The sequence below is a fragment of the Megalops cyprinoides genome, chromosome 1 (assembly GCF_013368585.1).
Source record: "Megalops cyprinoides isolate fMegCyp1 chromosome 1, fMegCyp1.pri, whole genome shotgun sequence".
NCBI lineage: Eukaryota > Metazoa > Chordata > Actinopteri > Elopiformes > Megalopidae > Megalops > Megalops cyprinoides.
Window position 1 is genome coordinate 14,209,403 of NC_050583.1, and position 20,516 is coordinate 14,229,918.

Sequence of the window (20,516 nt, forward strand, 5' to 3'; positions counted from 1 at the left end):
GGAGCTGTGACTGCACGTTTTCCACCTAAAACTGCGACTGACATCAGCCCGTGGCTCAATAAAAATCTATCATCGATAAGGTCATGACTGAAGGCTGTGTTCACAGTCACCTCACAGAAACGTAAACCTCATGTGACATTTCATAATGAATACTGCCACATGCGCATTGCGGTGCACCGATAAATGAAATAAATAAATAAATACATAAAGCATCCAGCTCACAACACGTTCCTACTCAGCGTTCACCTCAAACGACTTCAGTGGGTAGCGCAGAGTGACGGCAGCGTGCTCGTCATTCTTACAACGGGTGACAGATTTGCTTTCTATTGGTCAGCATCGCCTTCCATCAGCGTATGGCATTTCTAATCATTTATTGGATGTGTGATTAATCAATCAACGCATTTCTACCTCCATTGGCTGAACAGTGCGCTAGAATAACGCCCTATATTTACGCGATTCTCTCGCTGTCCGGGAAAAATGCTGGTGTAGAGTGACGCGGCAGACAGAAGAGAGTGAGGCCTCTTCAGTAAAGAGAAACCGAGATTAAATCATTTAAGTGAACGATCGATCGTATTTATCGTTACTCGTATATCTCTTTCAAGTTCCCGGAGTTTACTTCGCAGTAGGCAAAGTTTATTTTATTTGCTCATTTTAAGCTTAGTTACATTCCTAGCTAGCTGTATTCATCATGCCAAGAGGCGGTAAGTATCCAGCACAATTGTGGCTGGCGTTAGCTAGCTAATGTAGGTAGCTTGCTAGCCGGCTACCTAATGTTTCTAACACTTTAAAAGTGCTTTGTGTTTTGTTAACTAACTTTCTAAGAAAATAACTATAATAATCGATAATCAATTCAGTGTGTGAAGGTAGCTTTTCATACTCTTCTCATGCCTTCGCATCATCATGTTTGAACTAGCTAGCTAACTGTTAGCTGTTATCAGTCATGTGCGCCATCGCATTGGGAAGCTAGGTTGCCAGCCATAGAGCTAACGTGCTTGGTAACCGGCTTTTTGCCCAGGATTTGTAGCTAACGACAGTTCGTTAACTGATACCCACCTGTTTGTTTGTTATAATCCAATATAGGTAGCCAGCGATGTCATAAATCAATAACGCATTTATGTTAACCGTTTAGGTAAAGTGGGCTAACAGCATGACTAGTTATTGTAAAGTGCTCGAGACAACGTTGGTGTCTCACCAATAGTTACAACTAGTTAACCAGCTAACTAAATTTTCTTCATTAACCAATAAAGACGTCTTTTTTGACTTGTTGGCTAGCGAGCGGTTATCTTTGTAACTGTTGGCTAAGGTCTTCGAGCGAACATTCTGTCGTTACACTTAATGTAACATGTTTTTTTTTCCCCTCTACCCTCCATTTCTTTTGTGGGGTCTCAGGAAAGAAAGGACATAAGGGCCGAGGGAAGCAGTTCAGCAACCCGGAGGAAATTGATCGGCAGATGAGAGCGGAGAGGGAGAAGGTGGGAGCAGATCACAGCTATTCTGAATCACTGACCAGCTGTTTTCCCTGAATCCCATCTTAGATACAACCTTCCGCTGATGCTTGGGTTTTGAACAAGAAATGTCTCTTGCTGATGATGCGAGAAGTCAGACCATTTACTTAGGACTTTAAGATTTGAGGCAGTAAGAGAAATGAAGCATCCTATTTTATATCACTTTTTTTTAGGAAAATTTTGAGGTTTAGCTTTGAATAAATTTAAGTGTAAATACATTTGAGATTTAACTTTGAGATTTGGCTTTGAATTTTAAGATGAATATAAAAAGTAATTTCACTTGAATGTACATGTGCTTACATTGTATGAAGATGAGATAACGAACAAAAGAACAAATAATGAAAGGGAGTGTCTTGTCACTTTCTCAGGAGTTGAATGGCGGAGCAGAACCGGAGAGCTCTTCAGAGTCTGAAGAAGAGAGCAGTGATGAAGACAATGCCGTGAGTGGGTCTTGCCCAGTTGGGTGAAGGGAAGCCGCTCAGGTCTGAGTGTGGGATGGGAACTCACGCGGTACACTTCTCTCCTCTGACCCTAAGCAGCATCAGAAGAGGAAGGGAGTGGAGGGGCTGATAGAGATTGAGAATCCCAACCGCGTGTCCCAGAAGAGCAAGAAGGTGGCGGAACTGGACGTGAGCGCCCCCAAGGAGCTCTCGCGCCGGGAAAGGTGAGGCCGTCTCCGCCTGCTTACTGGAAAATAAAGGAATCTTCCCGGAATGGTGAGGGAGGCTTAAGTGGCCTCACAGGTGTGCCCTCGCTCGCTCTGTTATTCCAAAGGTTCATTATTCAGCGCTCGCTTGGTCTCTATGGTAACAGACAGATTCTCCACTTTTTGATGAGGTAGGACCTCCAGATGCTCATTGACCTAAAAGGACTCCGAGACTGAAGAGCAAACCTTTGATTCTGCCCTTTCTAAACCAGTATTTCTTCCCCAGCTGATGAACACCTTTTGGTCTGATTTTTTTTTTTTTTGTTCCCCCCCCCCCCCCTCAAAGAAGGGCGCTGGAGCACAGTGTATGCACAGGTGTTTGTTTCGCTGTAACTGGTTGGACAGCTGGAGTGAGCCCCCCCCCCTTTCTCCCTCTTCTCTGTGACAGGGAGGAGATTGAGAAGCAGCGGGCGAAGGAGCGGTACATGAAGCTGCACCTGGAAGGGAAGACGGAGCAGGCCAGGGCCGACCTCGCCCGCCTCGCCATCATCAAGAAGCAGAGGGAGGACGCGGCCAGGAAAAGGGATGAGCTCAGGAAAGGTGAGCGAGCAAGCGAGCAAGGGAGGGGCTTGGCCGAGCTGAGCTCTCACACATGCAGACAGCTCTTTCGTACAGATACGGATATATGTGCACATGCCCACGCAATTAAATACATAGGTGAAACTGATACAGACACACTCTTAATGTGAAGATGCGGTTGCTCCCAGGGGGAACAGGTGTTAGGTGGACAGGCGTTAATGCACCTAACACCTGTGCACCTGTACCTGTGTTTAATGCAAAGGTGTAGGTGATTAAGGGAGAGCACATGGCACCTTGACTACTGCAGCTGAATTGAACTCAAGGTGTGTGCGTGTGTGCGTGCATTATTTGCTTTGATACCCACCTCTGTTCCTTTGCTCTCTTGTAAAGTGCCGTTTTCCTTCATCCTCTGTTTTCAGAAAAAGAAGCAGAAGAAGCCAAGTCGAAGCGCTAATGCCTGCTTCCTCAGGGGCTGGGGGTGTGAGATCCGGGGAGGGGGAGAGGAGAGAGGGGAGGGGGGCAGGAGAGACAGCTCAGGGGTGCCCACAGGCTCTCGGCCTCCGTTCTGCACTGACGAGAGGAAGGGGGCGAGTCGGGCGTCTGGAGAAGACAGGAAGGGGGGAAGTGGGAATGAGGGGAGCACCCCTTCGTCAGTGCCCGGCTCTGTTAGACCAACGCCATAAACGCCCTTCCCCTTGCCCCTTCCCTCACCGCTTCTCCATACTTTTACTGCTGCTGGAGTCATTCCTGATTTTTACATTTTAACACAGTTTACTATGGAGGGGAAGGGGAGCAAGACTGTTGTACTAGCCTGTAATGTTGACATGACACATACACACAGACCAGCTGCACAAAGCACACAGCCACACCTGTAACTTTCCTGTCCAGTCGTTCCTACCTGCTGCATATTCATCCACATCCCAGTGTTAAGGACGGTGAGGGTAATAGAACGAGACCACCTGTCCTGTAATGCAGGACGTACAAAAAGGTGGATATTTTTTACTTTTGAATTTTAATTCAGGAAATTTCCTCCACCTCAGTGGGCCATGCTGATAGAATTCGGCTTCACACCACGCTATGTAATTGGCAAGGAAGCTGAACCACCGCACATCATATTCAAGCATATATCATACGTGCTTTTAAGTGTTTTTACGTGGTGCTTCACCTTTTGATTTTTGTCTGGTTAATGGATGGAATCTTGATTGATCCATCGTGCCTTTCTAGCCATTTCCACCATGCCAGCCTGCCTGTAATTTTCTGTTCACAACTGGCGGCTTTATTGCCGAATTCAGATCGGTCAGTATAAATACTGAATTTGGTATGATCACTGGTGCAGCGTAGTGTAGTACAGGGATGAGTGTAGAGGCCTTGGTGTGCTGTGTAACAGGAAGCTGCTCTGTAATGCTCATCTGTCACACAGTGTTGTGGGACAGGATGAAGTGGTGCTGCATTCACCGTCTTGCTCACATACCCTTTGGGCTCCTCAACCAGATATCATGCATTTAAGTGCAAAAACATCCCTTTTGTTGCCTTGTTTCTTTTTTTTTTTTTTTTACAGTTTGCAGGACCAATTTGCCGTCAGCCTCTGGTAGTGATTAACATGCTAGTCTAGCTGAATGGCGGAACACCAAGGAACAAAGTATTGTCTTGTAAAAGTGTTATATACAGACTCTCCACGATCGAAAGATGTCTTTAAATTAGGGGTGGGTGGGGAAACATGACTGTCCTCAATAGGCTTTTCAACTGATTTGTTGTTAAAAAATAATAAATAGATCAATAACCTTACCTTAGTATGTTCTGTTTTCATTTTGTTTGATCATTGTTTTTGAGGTTTTGTGTGAGGCAAGGTCAGATTGGAGAGATTGGAGGTTATCTCCAAAGATGCAAAATTTCAGGAAAATAAATTCAATCGGAATATATCCTGGTGAGGGACAACTGTATCCCCCCCATGTTTGACACTGCTTAATACAGCAGGGTTTGTGAGCTCTTTTAAAAGAGGATAAAGTGAGTATATCTGGTACAATAGCTGTTATTAACAGTACTGCTGTGTAGGGAATCTGCTGACACTGTAGTATCTAATTGAGCTCAGGCTGTGGACCAGACTAAATGTCGGAATGAAGTCCGATCTGTCTGGAGAGCGTTGAGTCCATTCTGCTCAGCATTGTCCAGTGGTCTGAAGGCATTTTGCTCTACCTCAGACTGACACAGATTTGTTTGTTAATCATTGGTTGGGTCACAGGTTCATGTGCCCTAATGCAGATGGAAATAACATGCCCGCCCACTACAACACCCAAGTTCCTGTGCGTGTACAACAAAGAGCGTTATGTAGAAAAGAACCTTTGTACTCTTGGTTTCGGTTTTTGATTAATGGCTGTGTTCTTATTGGTGAAAGTCTGCCTTTGGGTTACATATCAGGTGTTAATCTCTGTTTCATTATTTATATTTTGGTTATATTTGCTATGACAGCCCAAGCCTTTGAAAATTACCAGATGGTGAAATTTGTACCCAAAACATTAGATTATGGTGTTAAACTGTTATCTTGCTTTTGTAGACATTTTATGATTTACATTTGGCAGTTAAAGTTCTTTTTATATCCTAAAAGGGCAATATACATAGCGTGCCCTACTAATGATATTTGCCAGGACCAACACTACATATCTTTCTCCTGGGCAGGCTACAGCTGATACATAACTTTATTGAGAATTTCCACCTGTCTGCAATCCCATCCTTTGACACAGAGTGGCAGTATGTAACAGGCTGTTTTATTCCTGAATGACTTGCAGGCTGACCCAAAATTTCCAAACAAACCACAACAAACTGCAACATCGCTCTCTTCTGCCCATTTTGGCAAGGCTGAGTTGGCATTGGTCCATGATCAAAGTCAGGTCAATGAGCCTTGAGATCGAACAAACTGTAGCAACTTAAGAAATACCGCCAAATTAAAAAAAAAAAAAAAAACTTGCAAACACTATTTTTCTGCAGTAGTATCACTTCATTGGGAATGAGGTTTTATTATACTAAATGTTATCATGTTGATCTTGTTCATTAAGTTCAAATTTCAAGTAGAAATTTGTTAAGATTTGTTGCTTCATAGAATTCTTCATTTATATATATAAACATGTATTATATAACAATGGCTATGGTATGGCTCTGTTGTTTGCACGTGGACATAGTTAATGAAGCACGAGCAGCAATCACAATGTGGTATGTTTTCAGTCTGTACAACCAAAATGTAATTATGTGTTTCTCTGCACATTCTAAGTGGGGGATGGAGACAGTTCCCACATCTCACATCCTGTGGCTGCAACGTTCAGAGTGATGCGGCCTCTTGCCCTCACTCGAGCTGCAGATAAGGAGTTGGACACGGCCTGCTTTCGCAATACAGCCAGACTCATTCCGTCTAACAGATGTCACTGCAAATAGGTTCGGTTCACCTGCACCTTTCACTATTACCAGACTCAATCCACCAGCACCTCAGAATATGGCCAACCTCAGTCCGCTAATAGATTTCACTACAGCTGAATTCAGACCACCGACACCTTTCATTACAGCCAGACACAGTCCACCCATATTAATCCACCAGTACCTTCCACTACAAGCAGTCTAAATACCAAACCGACTTTCACGGTGACCTGACCAAATCCACTGGCTGCTGGGTGCTGGAGTGAAAGCTGAGTGCTATAGAGCTGTCAGCTCAATGACTTACAGCATGTGTCTCCAGCTGCAGGATCAGTCTAGTTTAGCACTGCGTGGGTTGGTGTGTGTTTTGTGGGCAGGTATAGAGGCACAGCCCAGTATTATTTTGAAACATGACTCACTTTTTTTTCTTATTTTTCTGGGTAAGTTCTCGGAGGAAAACGTATTTCTGTACCCTGGCACAGCCTCCAAACCAGCAGGCAATTTTTGCCGAGTGGAAAAAACAAAGCCACGCTACATTATAGTCAATGTCATTGTCCCCACTGTCACCACGACTTTATGTGGCATAGCTTCTAGATTTCTACCCTGTAGGGATGAACTTGCCAGTCCTCATGGATTAACCTCTAGACCTAAAATCTGGATTTATGCATTTCTAGTGTGAGTATAATGTTAAAAATATAGATATTGTTAGTGGCTGTCCCAGGTGAATGATGGTATGAAAGCTCTTAGGTAGTGAGTATTTTTTCTTGTTTTGCCAGACGTATATACAGAGAGTGAAGAAATGGTCCATTGAAAGCATACAGCTTCCTTTACTGTAACTAGTCTCTCTTTCCTTTAACATTCAAATGATGTAATTTCACACTTAAAACTTCCCTAAATACATAACCTTGCTAAAATGTCATTTGGGTGGAGTAGCTGATTGAAGGTTTCTTTATGGTTGGTGTGTGTTTGGAAGAATTTGCGGAGATACAGGAAACCCTGTTTTGTTACATTTTAGCTAAGTATGGAAAATGCTTCATAAATCAAATGTATTATTGTTAGTAATAGTAGTAGTATCTAGACAGAAGTACATTTTCTCCACAGCTTACAGAATTAGTTTCATAACCAACTCACACTGAATGGCCGAACATGGCAGTTCAGGCCTTGCTGGACGTTGGCTGCCTCTTCTGTGGTCTGTGTGACTATTGCTAAGGTTTTACACCCTCTGAAAGAAAAATTAACCTAATGACCCTGTTTTATAAATTTAGACAAAGAGTTTATGACTCTGGGGACCTCATTATCATGGTAAGAACAATGAGAAATACCACAGATATATATATATATATAATATATTCCTGTGTCTCATTTATTCAACAGGCAAGGTGGAGGGGGGTTGTTCACATGTGAGTGACATTCGTCAAGGACATTTAGCAATTCAACAAGTTCACCACCTTTCTTTCCTCCGCTGCATAAAAGCGACTTCCTCTATCTCAGACCTCAAGAGGCGTGTGCGTGTTTGTGTGTTTGTATGTGACAGTTCGGCGCTCACTTCCGAATTAAGACCTGAAAGCTGCTGCTGACTCACAGGCTATTCAGGGGCTTTTGAGACAAATATAAGATGAAAAGGTAATGTCATACGTAGTATCCAATGAAGCATCTTCCACATTGGACATACCTCAACAGACTTAAAGTAAAGACAGGAAGACTGGGGTTGTCTGAACATTTTGACAGAACCATGCTGAAGCAATTTGGTCTTCTGAAACAATTCGGAAGTGTGGGAAAGTAAGTACTCTAATGTACCTTTTATGTTTATGTTTTTTTATAATATTAACATGCAAATGTACATTCATGGAGAGCGAGGAGTTCAACAGGGAATCCGAGTAATCTGTTTTCTTAAATTGTGTCTTCCCTTTCTCTACAAAGCAGGAAGTTTACATTATATTACTGGCATTTAGCAGACACTCTTATACAGAGCAGCTTCCATAGGTTACAGTATTTACCTGTTGTCCATTTATATAGCTGGATATTTACTGAGGCAATTCTGGGTTAGGTACCTTTCCCAAGGGTACAGCAACAGTGTGGCGGGGACTCAAACCAGCAACATTTTGGTTACAAGCGCTGCTCCTTACCACTATGCTACACTGCCGACCCGTGAGCTATAAGTTTACATGAACTATTAAAACATGGACAACATTCCAAAAACCCTGCAGGGCTCAGATAAGTGATCAGTTAAGTTTGTATCAACACCAGATATGTGGTGTTCCAGTGGACCACAGGAGCAATATGGATGCTGTACCACCTTTAATCAAGCTTTAACCAGGTCACATAGTGAGACAAAGATCCGTCAGAGTCCTAAAGTGGAGAATTATATTTTTTCTTTTGGGGTGATTGTCACAGAATGATCATCATGAAAGGAGAGAAGTGCTGAAGAAACAATTCAGGCGAAGCAGTCGCTCTGATTCAGAGGAGCAAAGCTCCTGTATGACAGTAAGGTTACAGATGTGAAGGAATGTGTGTTCTCTCTTCATGAAACTGGATAGAGAATCACTGTGTGTGCAGGAAGAGCTTTCACCCCACTGCTGCAGGTGTGTGGAGTTTGTGGTCCCCCCCCCCCTCCTTCCCCCACAATGTGTCCATGTAGTTCTTTTCTGCATTAACCCCACACTCTCCCTGCAGCTTGAATTCTAGGCTGAATGGCATCTATAAATTGTGCACTGTGCGTCCGCGTACTCTGTGATGAATTGGTGTCCCATTCAAAGCATGGTCTGTCCCTATACCATGTGCCTGTTGGGTCCTGCTCAAAGCCACCTACCCCTCCCCAGAGGGTAAAGTGGTTATTGGCGATAGATGTGTGTGCGAACATAACAACGTGACGCTGCTTCCATCTGACACTTCAATGATTGCCCTCCTTGTATCCTGGACCTCCTCCAACCTGCACCACATCATCCAGAGCCATAGAACCAGGCAGAAGATGGAAACGCTATGAAGTATGGTATCAGTGAGGGTCACTCTGTGCGTGGTGTAAGATAAAATCTGGTGCTGTTGATTGCTGTGAGTGCTGCAGCCAGTCACAGAGCACCACGACCATGTGCAACAAAGACAAGCTGTGTGGACAGGTCGGACGCTAGCAGTTATTAATAACCACCCCAACTCAAAACCACAGAAGAGAACTGAAAATGAGCTGCCTGTAAGGTGATCCCATCACATGCATTTGACTCGACTTAAAAAGTGGCCTATTGAGGACTCGACCTACATTTTACGTTAACACACACAGAAGGTGCAGTACCCTTACTTACTGGGTAGTGGGAGACTCCATGGTTCAGTGTTACATGCTTATAAAATATAGGTTGGCATATGCAGACAGGACAACAGTGTATGTGGGAGCAGGGAACAGAGGGAATTTGTGTAACGTAACCTTCAAATTTTCACCAGCTCCCGGCCTAAAACTGAAACCTAATCTCTTCATGATGCTGACCTCATTCACCTGCCACGGACGAATGAACAAAGAAGAATAAATACCAGAAGTGTCTGACACCACGTGTTACATTTCCTGCGTTATTATGGTGGTTGAGTTTTCATGGTCATTTTCTTCTAGATGCCATGTATTTTTTTTTGTAGTAAAAAGATCAGCTACAGTGTACAACATAGTAAGTAAATTACGCTAAGTAACGTGGGAGATTAATTTGGGTCCTTTTGAATTATGTTTTGATTGCTGTTCAGATGAATTCAGGGTATTAATGCTCTGTGCCCTACGAAATACATGCAGAACAAGTCAAAATAGGTGTCAGTATGGATGGTATTGACCTCAACGAGTTAGGCCACAACTGACCGGAAACCTGAGGCTCATGTGCTTCAGTGATGTAAAACAATTAACGTTAAATATTTTGTTTGTTACCTCAAGGTCACAAGATGCTACTGACCTTCTCTCTGATGATCTGGTGTTGGTGAGTGATTAATCTGAAATTGTCGTTGGGTGGCCTTGGTTGTTTGGCTGCGATGACAAATACTGCCGTCTTGATTCTCTGAACAAATGTGCGGTTTATAATTGATATGCACTGTTGAATGTACTTATGTCGGTCAAACATCAGCTACTGAAAAACAAAAGGTATGTATTTTCTGTATTTAGTACATGTGTGCTTCAGTGTGCATCTAAAAAGAGAGGAGCATCAAAAAGACTGAAGACAGAAAGTATGATCATATACCTGAGTGCCAAGTCACCATATTCTGTATGTTCAGGGTTTTTTTTATGTCAGGTTTGAAGGTAATAAATATCCACTGCTTGAAATTTAGAGGTTGCTTTTTCTTTCTGTTTTTTAATATTTTTTTTAACTTTTTGAGTACTTTTCATTTTTCCACTTTCCTCTAAATTCTGATTTTGGTTTAGAATCAAAATACCATGCCCAGCATTCCTAGTACATACTGTATGTATCCTTCTACCAATATTAGAAATCAAACTCAGCTTCTATGTGTTAGACTCATCTCAGTAGAAATCTCTGAAATCCCATTGGCTGTAGGTGGAGCAGAGGGTGGAGCCTGCCAGGAGAGCTGCCCAAATTATCCACAAGAGGCTGGCAGGCTGCCTGCAGAGTCAGCAGGGCCTGGAAGCAGAGAAGCGCACGGTAACTGGACACAAACCTGTCTGACTCACTGCACAGGAATTATGTACACAGCCGTTTCACTGCGCCATCACTGTGCAAGTAACTGTTTCACTGCGTTGTAATTGCATCACATTACTTTGTCATTTAGCAGAGCTACTTACATAGGTTACATTTTTTTTTTTTTACATGTTATCCATTTATACAGCTGAATATTTATTGAGGCAATTGTGGGTTAAATACATTACCTAAGGGTGCAGCAGCAGCTCTTTCTCACTTCACCGTCCCTGTGTTCTGACCTGTCTGTTGGTGAGACTCACTGTCAGTTTAACTCATACACTCATGTAGGCTACATTTAATGCATGCCTTGTCTGTACCTGATGAGGAATCCTAGTTTCACTTCCCTTTATTAACCGCCTGATTCATCTAACAAAGTCATAAGAGCTGGAAATGATGATAGTGATAATTATGGCTGAACAACAAGTGGGATATCTGTAGGACAGTGTGTCTGTATACTTGTTCTGTCTATTCATCTCTCTTTCCATCTGTATGACTGTTTCTGTCTTCCGCTCTCTCTCAGCCTGTCAGTCTCTGTCCGTCCCCTGCGGGCTAGAGCTTAAATGCACTGTTGTCTCCTGCAAGTCTGTCTCCTGATCATTCTTTGTCTCAATCCTTCCCTGTAGAAAAAACTCCCTTTGATGTTGCTGTCTGTCAGTATGGCTGAAAGTCTTATGGATTTGGATGGAGCGTCTCCTATCAGGTGAGAAGTAAATTCATGCATGCCACAGTGGCAGCAATACCTTCACAGTCCTCCACCTCCAAATCCCTGACCTCTTTGCCAATTTCTGTCTGTTCATCTTCTTTTTCCTAGGAAGGTTCTGGAGATGACCTGCTACATGGAGAGTTTCCTGGCAAAGACACTTGCGGATTTTGAGGTTAAGGTGGAGAAGGAAGTTTTGGAACCTCTCAATAAACTCAGTGAGGTGAGAGAGAAGACAGGTAAACAAAAACTAAGCCGTTTTACTACAGGTCGATCAATGCTGCATCGCGGAGCATTCATACAAATTCTCCCGAGTCTGAGTGTGACAAGGCACAGGCAAGGACTCAGGCGCGGACCACAAGAACTCCAGAGTCCAGGCGTTTATTAACGAAATCGCAGAACACGCAGGCAGTCCAAAACAGGCAGGGTCAAAATACCAGGAAGGCAGTCCAAACACAGACAGGAATCAAAGCCGGGGACAGGCAGGGTCAAACCAGGTAGTCAGCAAGATCAGGCAGGACAGCAGGCAGGAGCAAGGTCAAAGAGCAGGCAGGGTCGATTCGGGGAATAGCGATCAGGCAGAAAACACGGCGGGAACGAGACAGGTAAAGGCACACTGCAACGAACTGGCAACAAGACAGAGACAAGCAGGGTAGATATAGGGCTGGGCTGATGAGGAGATGGGAAGCAGGTGTGTAAGCAGGCAGGAGGGGATGATCGGGTGGGCGGAGACAGGGCGGAGAGTGGGGCAGGGCTAGAACACAAGGAAAACAAAAGCACATGGACAGGGAAAAACAAAACACAATAGCTAGGGGGCGGGAGCACTGACAGAGTGTGTACCTTCTCCACATCATCATTTTGGATCACACATTGCCCATGCAGGAACTTGATGGGAAATTGATAGGGATTTTATGGGAGAAAAAGTTGCCCGCATTTTAGCTTATTTGTACGGATAGGGATGGGAAAAGTGGCTACATGGCCATTTACAGCTAACTGTTTCATTCTTATGTGTAAAATTATGACCATGGCGACCATGGCATCACTGCTTACGTGGAGTTTCATCACAGGAGGAACTGCCAGAGATTCTGAAGAACAAGAAACAGTTTGCAAAACTCACAGCGGAGTGGCAAACCGCACGAAGTCGGTATGTGTGTCTCCCTTTTAGCCTGTCTGTGTCTGAACCTTTTCTATCACTCACTTTCACTGTCTTTATCTGTATCTCTGTCTGTATCGTTGTCTGTCCTTCCTCCCGAATCCGACAGCGTCCCCTCTGACATTTCACTTCATCATTTCGTCCAGATGATGACTGATATGGCAGTGGTTCAAAAACTGTGGTGTGGCCATGAGTTAGAAAGAGGTGGATATGAAAAAGACGTGTTATAATTCTTCCACAGATGCTCACACCAATCAAACTAAACACACAGTGGCTAATGCACATGCAGCTATTGCTCGAACAGATATTTAAAATATCTGTATGTTGTTACATTACATTACAGTACATTCATTTAGCAGACGCTCTTATCCAGAGTGACTTCCAGGACAAAATAACAGAAGTGTATCCATTCAAGTTAAATGAGCAACAGAGCCAGACCAGGCTAACAACACTCCCAAACCAGTGAGTGTGAACATAACACTATTCAAGCCCTAACACAAGCTAACTTGCGCAACTTGACTAGACAAGGAAGCCAAGTATACTGCCGTACATTACTCACTAGATCACAGTATCCAAAACACATTGCGACACTAAAACAACTTAAAATAAACAGCAAGTAATACAAAGACTGTAAGATGTGTTCAAATGCAGAGCATATTCTTAGTCTGCATTTGAACACATATTAAGCTACTTTATTAGCAGTGGGTCACAGAGAATGCTCCTTGTCCCTCAGGGCCCAGGGTAAGCAGGACGCACAGAGTGGGGAGGTGGAGGAAGCCTGGAGGAGACTGGAGAACTTTAAGGTCACATGACGCTGACATCACTTTAACTGTCACTCTACAACACTGCTACTCTCAACAGCAGTGGGAGAGGAACTGGCCAAAGTCATCATGGTAGTTGCAAGGGCTGTTGATCGTCATTAGTTGAATCAGACAGAGTAGCAGTGGCAATAACATACAGTAGCATCTGAAATGGTACAGTGAGTAACATTGTTCAGGCCCTGAGCAACAGTGGAGCCATGTTAAACCTTATGAACATGAATGGTAAGTCATAAGAGAAGTGGCTAAAAATTGTTACTGCTTTTGTAGAGGGTATCAGAGCTTAACAGCTGTTGATGCAACTTCCTCTAGTGTTAGTACGTGCATGTGTGTGTACATGTTCATAAACAGTTTACATTTGTTGTGCGCAGGACGAGTACTCTGCAGATCTCTATCATTTTGCTTCTAAAGAAGATGTCTACGCCAGCTACTTCATTCACGTGAGTGTGCCCTCTGAGTGTGCCCTCTTGTGCCTTGTGCCTCCTCTTCTGCATAATGCTGTTGAATGTGTGCTTAGATCTGATAGGTAAAGCTGGAGTCTTTCTTTAGCTGTTAGAGATACAGACAGAACATCACAAGACATCCCTGGGGTTTCTGGAGAGGAGCATTGCAGAGCTGAAAGAGACCAACAACCAAGAAGGTGCATATGGGAAATGGGAAGGTGTGTGTGTGTACAGTTTGGTGTGTGTGCTATAGAGAAGTGCATAAACAATGTCTATGTGTGTGTGTGTGTGTGTTATTTCTGCAGAGCCCACGCTAAGCAGTTCCTCAGCGAAGGTGTATGGCACGCCTCTCCTCTCCCACCTGTTGGACAGTGGCAGAGAGATCGCTGCCCCCATCCAGGAGTGTGTGCAGATGCTGCTAGACAAGGGCATGAAGGAAGAGGTAGGGCCAGGGCCGCTTACCATGCGACAGACGATGCCAAGAGATACCACGAGATGTGAAAAACAACGGTCACAGCTCACCCTATCTCTCTGGCAGGGTTTGTTCAGGCTGGCGGGTGCAGCCTCGGTGGTGAAGAAACTGAAGAACAGCCTGGACTGTGGGAACGTCGACCACAGCGAGTTCATCTCTGACCCCCACACAGTGGCTGGTGAGACAGGGGAGGGGGAAGGGGTTCAAGGGCAAAATGCAACATTAGGGAAGACATGACAGGTACAACAAGGAGGGTGAGACACTGAGAATGGAGGGAAGACTGAAATCCAAAAAGGGATTTTTTTTCCTCTTTCCTTGTCCAAAAAGAATTTGTAGATGACACAGACTGTGCTTGTTTAGGGGAGTATTAGAGTTAGATAGTCACGACTGTAATAACGCAATAAGATTCCCTTATGCAGGGTGCATTCTACATGTGCCTTTTGACTTCTTTATTTAATACCTTAAAATCTCAGAGAGGTTTGGAAACAGCAAGTATAAATTACATTCATCTCAGTCATCAAAACCTCTAAACTTGTGCCTAGATGAATGTGATCCTCAGATACACTCACACACACAGCCAGTGGCACTACAATTTAGACAGTATACTGAAGTGAGGTGGGTGCTCATTGTAGGGTAGCCACTACTGCACAGATGTCTGGGAGTAGCCTGCTAGCTACCTCGGGTGGCACAAAGCCGACTAAGTATCCCGGTCTGTAGATGGCACAGTTGGTTTGAAGCCCAGGCTATAGAGCTTAAGCTGCACACCATGCTGACTGAGCCATTCAGGAGCCTCCCTAGACAACTTTATCAAGCTAGAAAGCCTGTAACCTCTGTTGTTTTAACTAATGGTGTGTTAATTATGCAATCCACGTTGTCTTTGGCATTATCTGCCCTTTTAACTCAGTCTGAAGCTTCCGTTGTGTGAGGGTCTCTCTCTAGTTACAACAGTCACGCAGTGGACGTGTTAAACTCTCTCTACCACCCGCTGTGACAGGGGCTCTGAAGTGCTACCTCAGAGAGCTGCCTGAACCCCTCATGACCTTCGACCTCTACCACGAGTGGTTCAAAGCTGCAGGGTAAGTTCCTGAAGGGGAGACCTACTGAGAGCTCAGCTGTCCACACCTCTCCTGGGGGTCTCGCTGTTTGCAATCACACACGTCTCTGTTTCTCTCCCCAGACAGAAGGAGCTGTCAGACAGACTGGAACAGCTGAAAGGGGTGCTAAGCAAACTGCCCCCGGAGAACTACAACAACCTGAGGTAAAAACACCCGTCCGTCTTTCCTCATTCTCCCACGGAAAATAGTGACATACATTCAAAACACACTGATGATACATTACGGAACTGTTTAATCATACCAGTTTTTTTTGTGAAGTGTTCATGCACTGGAACTGAAAATATGGCCATGAAGAAAGCAGAAGCTCAACCAGCAGGACGCTAACTAATTTGGCAAAAAATAAACAAATTAAGGCCCTTTTCAGGCAAATTGCAATTCCAAAGCAAGCTTTAGCATCATACAACACGTCATGAAAATCTCACTTTTTTTTTGCTTTTTTCCCACCTCTTTTGGAATCACAAGCTAGGCTTGTCTCACTGTGACAGTCATTGCACTATGACAGTTGTGAATGCTGGGATGTAGTGCAAGCAATCCTCTGTTACACTCACGCACCAACTGTGACTGTTTCTCCACACTACAAGCCCTCCAGCACTCTGCAGTTGCCACCTGAGCAAACTGCAGGTGCCTAAGGAGTTGCAGGGTGCCTGAGGACAGTCAGCATGTGGTGCAGTGGGAGAGAACAGGGCTCATAACTGTAAGGTTGCTGGTTGGATTCCTCATTGGGGCACTGATGTTGTACCATTTGGCAAAGTACTTATCCCACAACTGCCTCAGTAAATATACAGCTGTATAGATGGATAAAACTGTAACCTATGTCAATGGCTCAAGATAAGAGCGTCTGCTAAATGATAACAATGTAATGAAATGAGCTGATGTGCCCACTCGCATCGCTTTTGCAATGAAGCCAACTTGTTCCGCCACTGTGGGCTCCTAGCCATGGTGTAGCAAGTGCTGTAACTATGACTAAAGGGCCACACTTCTTCATTTATCAAAATTTCAACATTTATATCATATGGAAGTTGCTTGGTTACACATTACATCCATATTTTTGCAATAGAAAGCAATTTTATCCAGTTCACACTACCATGGCAGTTGCAAATTTGAAAATTTTTTAACCATCCATCTTGACCCTTTTCATAGTTAAAAGGGGCAAAGTTGATCTCCCTTGTTGGAGATCAATGTAACCAACTAGAAAGGGACAACAAGCCAGAGACAGAAGAGCCAGAGGAAGAAAAGCACATAGTCTAATGCACTACCTGTGTTAAAGCTGGATGTGTTTTTTGGGGTTTTCAAAATAACAAACAGAAAAACACAACTACGTAATCGAATTACCTAACAACAAAAAAACGGCTCCCACCTCCCTATGGAGCTTTCAATAGATTTAGGTTAAATCAAATATACTTGATTTTAATATTTTAATAATTTTTGAAATAAGTAGCCAATAACACAACCTGGAGTGGGGATGGGTGTGTTATGTGGAATAGTGTTACCCGAGAGACAGCCCCACAATTTAGTGAGAAAAAAAGTGAATAGAGCTCACAATGAAAATTATTTGGGGGAAAGTCCAAAATGCCTGTGTAAGAACCCAACAAAATTAAATCACTATCCCTTTAAGAAGGTAGTTAAAAATTCTCAGCTCCAGGGAAGCAAGCCTTAATCTAGGTTCTTCAAATGCTTGGCTCTCAGCATCGCAGGTGTCTTCCTAACAGCAGTCCTCAGCAAAGCTGTCCCTTCTCCTTTCTTCCCCCACACGCAGCCTCTTACACTGATATAATTGGTAGTGAATTAGCAACAGGCGGTAGCCATGTTCTTCTCCAGGTACATAAGTGGGTTCCAGTGGCCTGGAGATGGCTGCGTTTCCACCACACCCCAACTCTTCCTTACCCAGCTACAACATGATGTGGGATGTGGGCGGCAGTGTAGCATAATGCAAGGAGCAGGGATAATAACCAAAAGGTTGCTGGTTTGACTCCTTGCTGGGGCACTGCTGCTGTATCCTTGGGCAAGGTACTTAACCCCGATTTGCCTCAGTAAATATCCAGCTATAAAAATGGATAACGCGTAAAAATTGTAGCCTATGTAAGTCACTCTGTCTGCTAAATAACGATAATGTAATGTAATGTGCGGTCCCTGCTGAATGTGACGGTGACTGGGTGAGTCTCTCTATGTCAGATACCTGGTGCAGTTCCTGGCTCGTCTCTCGGAGCAGCAGGAAGTGAACAGGATGAGCCCCAGTAACATTGCCATTGTGCTGGGGCCCAACCTGCTGTGGCCACGTACTGAGGGGTGAGTACTGAGACACAGTGACCGACCAGCAGAGCGAGAGAGAGAGAGAGAAACAGAGGTAGAGACGGACAATAACCACTGCTGCGCAATACGAAAGCATTACCAATACCATTACACATATTCTGTATTCCTCCATATTGTATCACTTGAAATCCATTTATGGTTTTTTGGCTAGTTTTTTTTTTTGTTTTTGATAATTTCATGACTATACATTGTGCATTTTATTCCATTACTGTATGTTGTCTTTTTTTAATTTGCTGACCAATGTGATCCCTCAAGATCTCCTCCCCCCCAAACAGACATCCTGCCCCTCCCCCTCAGCCCCCTATTTGTTGCATGTTATTCTATCTATTCAATTATCGGACAAACAAAAATGACAATAATAAACATACAGAGTCTGATCAAAGACATACTATATGCTCTTTTAATTGACTGTATGTTAATGCAGATAATGTATTCTGGCAAATATCTATGCTATGTTTGTTCTGTTCCATGCCAATAAAGCATCTTAATCTTGAACCCGGTAGCGAGAGAGAGCCCACACTGCCTGCGTGAGACTGCGCTTCACTCGCTCCCTCCTCTCTCTCTGTCAGGGACATCTCCGTGCTGGACATGGCGTCGGCCTCCTCTGTCCAGGTGGTCGCGGTGATTGAACCGCTCATACGGTTTGCCAGCATCCTGTTCCCCGAGGGTACTGACATGCGTCTGTTTGTGTGTTGTTGCGTCTCCGTGTCTGTATTTGTGCATCCCTCCCTGCGCTGCGGGGTGAATTTCTTCCATAGGACGTAATTAAAACGCGTTTTTCCTCCCTTTTGTTTTCAGAAGTGGATTTCCAGCGCCATGAACGCCCAGACAGCCCAGATTTTATCACTTCAGTCTGCCAAGGCTTTTCCTTTTGGACAGAGGACACCCCTCACCTCAGCCTCTCCTCTTCTCTCACACTCAGCCACAGGTACAGTACCACACCCCTGGTGCTGGTATGGGATATTCCAGTAGTACGTCTTGTGGGAGTAGTGACATTCACTGCGAATCTTAATTTTATTTTAGCGTGATAACCTTTTTTTTATAAGTTTATACAGTAACTGTTTTGATATTTATGCAAGAACATTCATAGCATGACAAATCTTAGCAATATCAGCTACAGTGTAAGGAATATGCGACTACATGTTTGAAACCATAAGATATATGCAAACTGAATAAATCTGATCAATGACTGTTTGCAGTAATAAATGTTTTAATGCTATCTTTTATATTGTATATACAGTACGAGTCAACTGTTTGGACACACCTACTCATAGAAGGGTTTTTCTTTATTTTTACTATTTTCCATATTTTAGAATAATAGTAAAGACATCAAAATTACAAAATAACACAAATGGAATTATGCGGTAACCAAAAAAGTGTTAAACAAATCAAAACAATCTCATATTTTAGATTCTTCAAAGTAGCCAAAAAACATAAAATTTTTTTTTTTTGAAAGACATTCATACATAGACATCAACTTCACTGCTTATATTTGTCTAAGAAGCAAATTTCAGGCATTTAAGCATGTCTTTATATCAAAATCTCTTTGAATGCATGTTTCCCGATATCTTAATCCAAACTTTTGACTGGTGCTATATAATATGAGTAACAAGATATTTTGTTGTGATATATACTCTCTTATCCAATTTCCCCCCTCCCTCTGTTCAGCTTCCCAGTGGATCAGGAAGGTTCTGGGCCACCCATGGCCAAATCAAGCTCTGTAAGCTGTCTAACGAGTATAGGGGAGAATCCGCCATCAGACAGCACCGACCAGCAATCTATCCGAGACCAGAGCCAGACCCAGAGTTCAGCTGCCATTCTGATCCAAACCCAGGAGCCCAGCCCAGCAGAGTCCACTCCATTCCAACCTCCCATCTCTTCCATGAAGAACTCTGAGCCCCATAAAGGTAACACCTGTGCTTAAAGGGTTTGCTGTCTTAGAGGGGGACAAGAACCTGTAGTGTCTACCTGTATGTACCCCTGTCTGTCAGTGTATGTCTGTCAGCCCTTCATGGTATCAGTAGATAGCTGAATTTTACATAAAGGCAGCATTGCATTCCAAATATCCAATATATTTGCATCCTAACCAGAGCTCATGTATTGTTTTTCTCTCTAGTATGCATTCAGCTTTTCCTCAGTTTTATTATTTTGTCTCTACTTCACAGAGGAGAGACGCTCCCTGCAGCAAAGACCGTATCTCACCTGGGACAACAGGCAGGTGAACCTCACCCTCTCTCATCCCGAAGTCTCGACTGGTCCTTTATCCCAGCCAGCAGCCCCTAGTTCCAACTGGTCCTTGGATTCCCTGGACAACAGAGCCAGGGGTAAAAAGGTTCCCATCAGGGCCCCCCAAATGCCACCTCCCCCACCCCCTAACCTTACAAATAAGCAGCTTCCTTCAACTGGTCAATAAATTTGAGTACCCAAGAGTTTCTTCTCACAATCGGCACACGCACATTTTTTAGTGTTTTAGTAACTAGTGCTGGCCCTTTTTGATGCTTCCACATAGTCACAGGAGGTATTAACATCCCATGATAAAAGTGAATTGGGGTTCAGAGGGTGTTTATTGAACATGGCACTCACCCAGCTGGACCCAGTAACACTAAGCACAAGGGCATCAAACTAAGAGCTGGGAGGGCCAGTGTGTAAACTCCTTCTTGTACATTCTAGTATTCCTGACTTAATTGGTCTGATTAGCTAATTAGCTGCATTCATTTACACCCA

At 43.8% G+C, this 20,516-nt stretch overlaps 2 protein-coding genes across 2 annotated transcripts; both read left to right on the forward strand.

Annotated features, from left to right (window-relative positions):
• The first annotated feature begins 494 nt into the window (after window positions 1–494).
• pdap1a (pdgfa associated protein 1a) lies at window positions 495–4,460 on the forward strand. Its single transcript, XM_036535665.1, has 6 exons — window positions 495–701; window positions 1,390–1,472; window positions 1,874–1,945; window positions 2,045–2,169; window positions 2,600–2,751; window positions 3,150–4,460. The coding sequence occupies exons 1-6, from the start codon at window positions 689–691 to the stop codon at window positions 3,182–3,184; spliced, it is 480 nt and encodes a 159-aa protein (XP_036391558.1). The 5' UTR covers window positions 495–688; the 3' UTR covers window positions 3,185–4,460.
• Window positions 4,461–7,838: 3,378 nt separating this feature from the next.
• sh3bp1 (SH3-domain binding protein 1) lies at window positions 7,839–20,214 on the forward strand. Its single transcript, XM_036523233.1, has 18 exons — window positions 7,839–7,908; window positions 10,028–10,070; window positions 10,641–10,745; window positions 11,405–11,481; window positions 11,593–11,704; window positions 12,549–12,625; window positions 13,368–13,437; window positions 13,824–13,892; window positions 14,002–14,092; window positions 14,201–14,337; window positions 14,434–14,545; window positions 15,362–15,443; window positions 15,545–15,625; window positions 17,655–17,768; window positions 18,362–18,459; window positions 18,591–18,720; window positions 19,461–19,699; window positions 19,958–20,214. Exons 1-18 carry the CDS (start codon window positions 7,862–7,864, stop codon window positions 20,203–20,205), a joined length of 1,932 nt encoding a protein of 643 aa, XP_036379126.1. The 5' UTR covers window positions 7,839–7,861; the 3' UTR covers window positions 20,206–20,214.
• The last annotated feature ends 302 nt before the right edge of the window (window positions 20,215–20,516 follow it).

Excerpts from the sequence above, each read along its gene's own strand:
- sh3bp1 (XM_036523233.1), top strand. The coding sequence starts at position 7,862 with ATGCTGAAGCAATTTGGTCTTCTGAAACAATTCGGAAGTGTGGGAAA. Across the intron at positions 10,071-10,640 it reads TCTCTGATGATCTGGTGTTG|GTGGAGCAGAGGGTGGAGCC; the intron begins GTGAGTGATTAA and ends CATTGGCTGTAG. Across the intron at positions 17,769-18,361 it reads CTGTGGCCACGTACTGAGGG|GGACATCTCCGTGCTGGACA; the intron begins GTGAGTACTGAG and ends TCTCTCTGTCAG.
- pdap1a (XM_036535665.1), top strand. Across the intron at positions 1,473-1,873 it reads TGAGAGCGGAGAGGGAGAAG|GAGTTGAATGGCGGAGCAGA; the intron begins GTGGGAGCAGAT and ends TCACTTTCTCAG. Across the intron at positions 2,752-3,149 it reads AAGGGATGAGCTCAGGAAAG|AAAAAGAAGCAGAAGAAGCC; the intron begins GTGAGCGAGCAA and ends CTCTGTTTTCAG.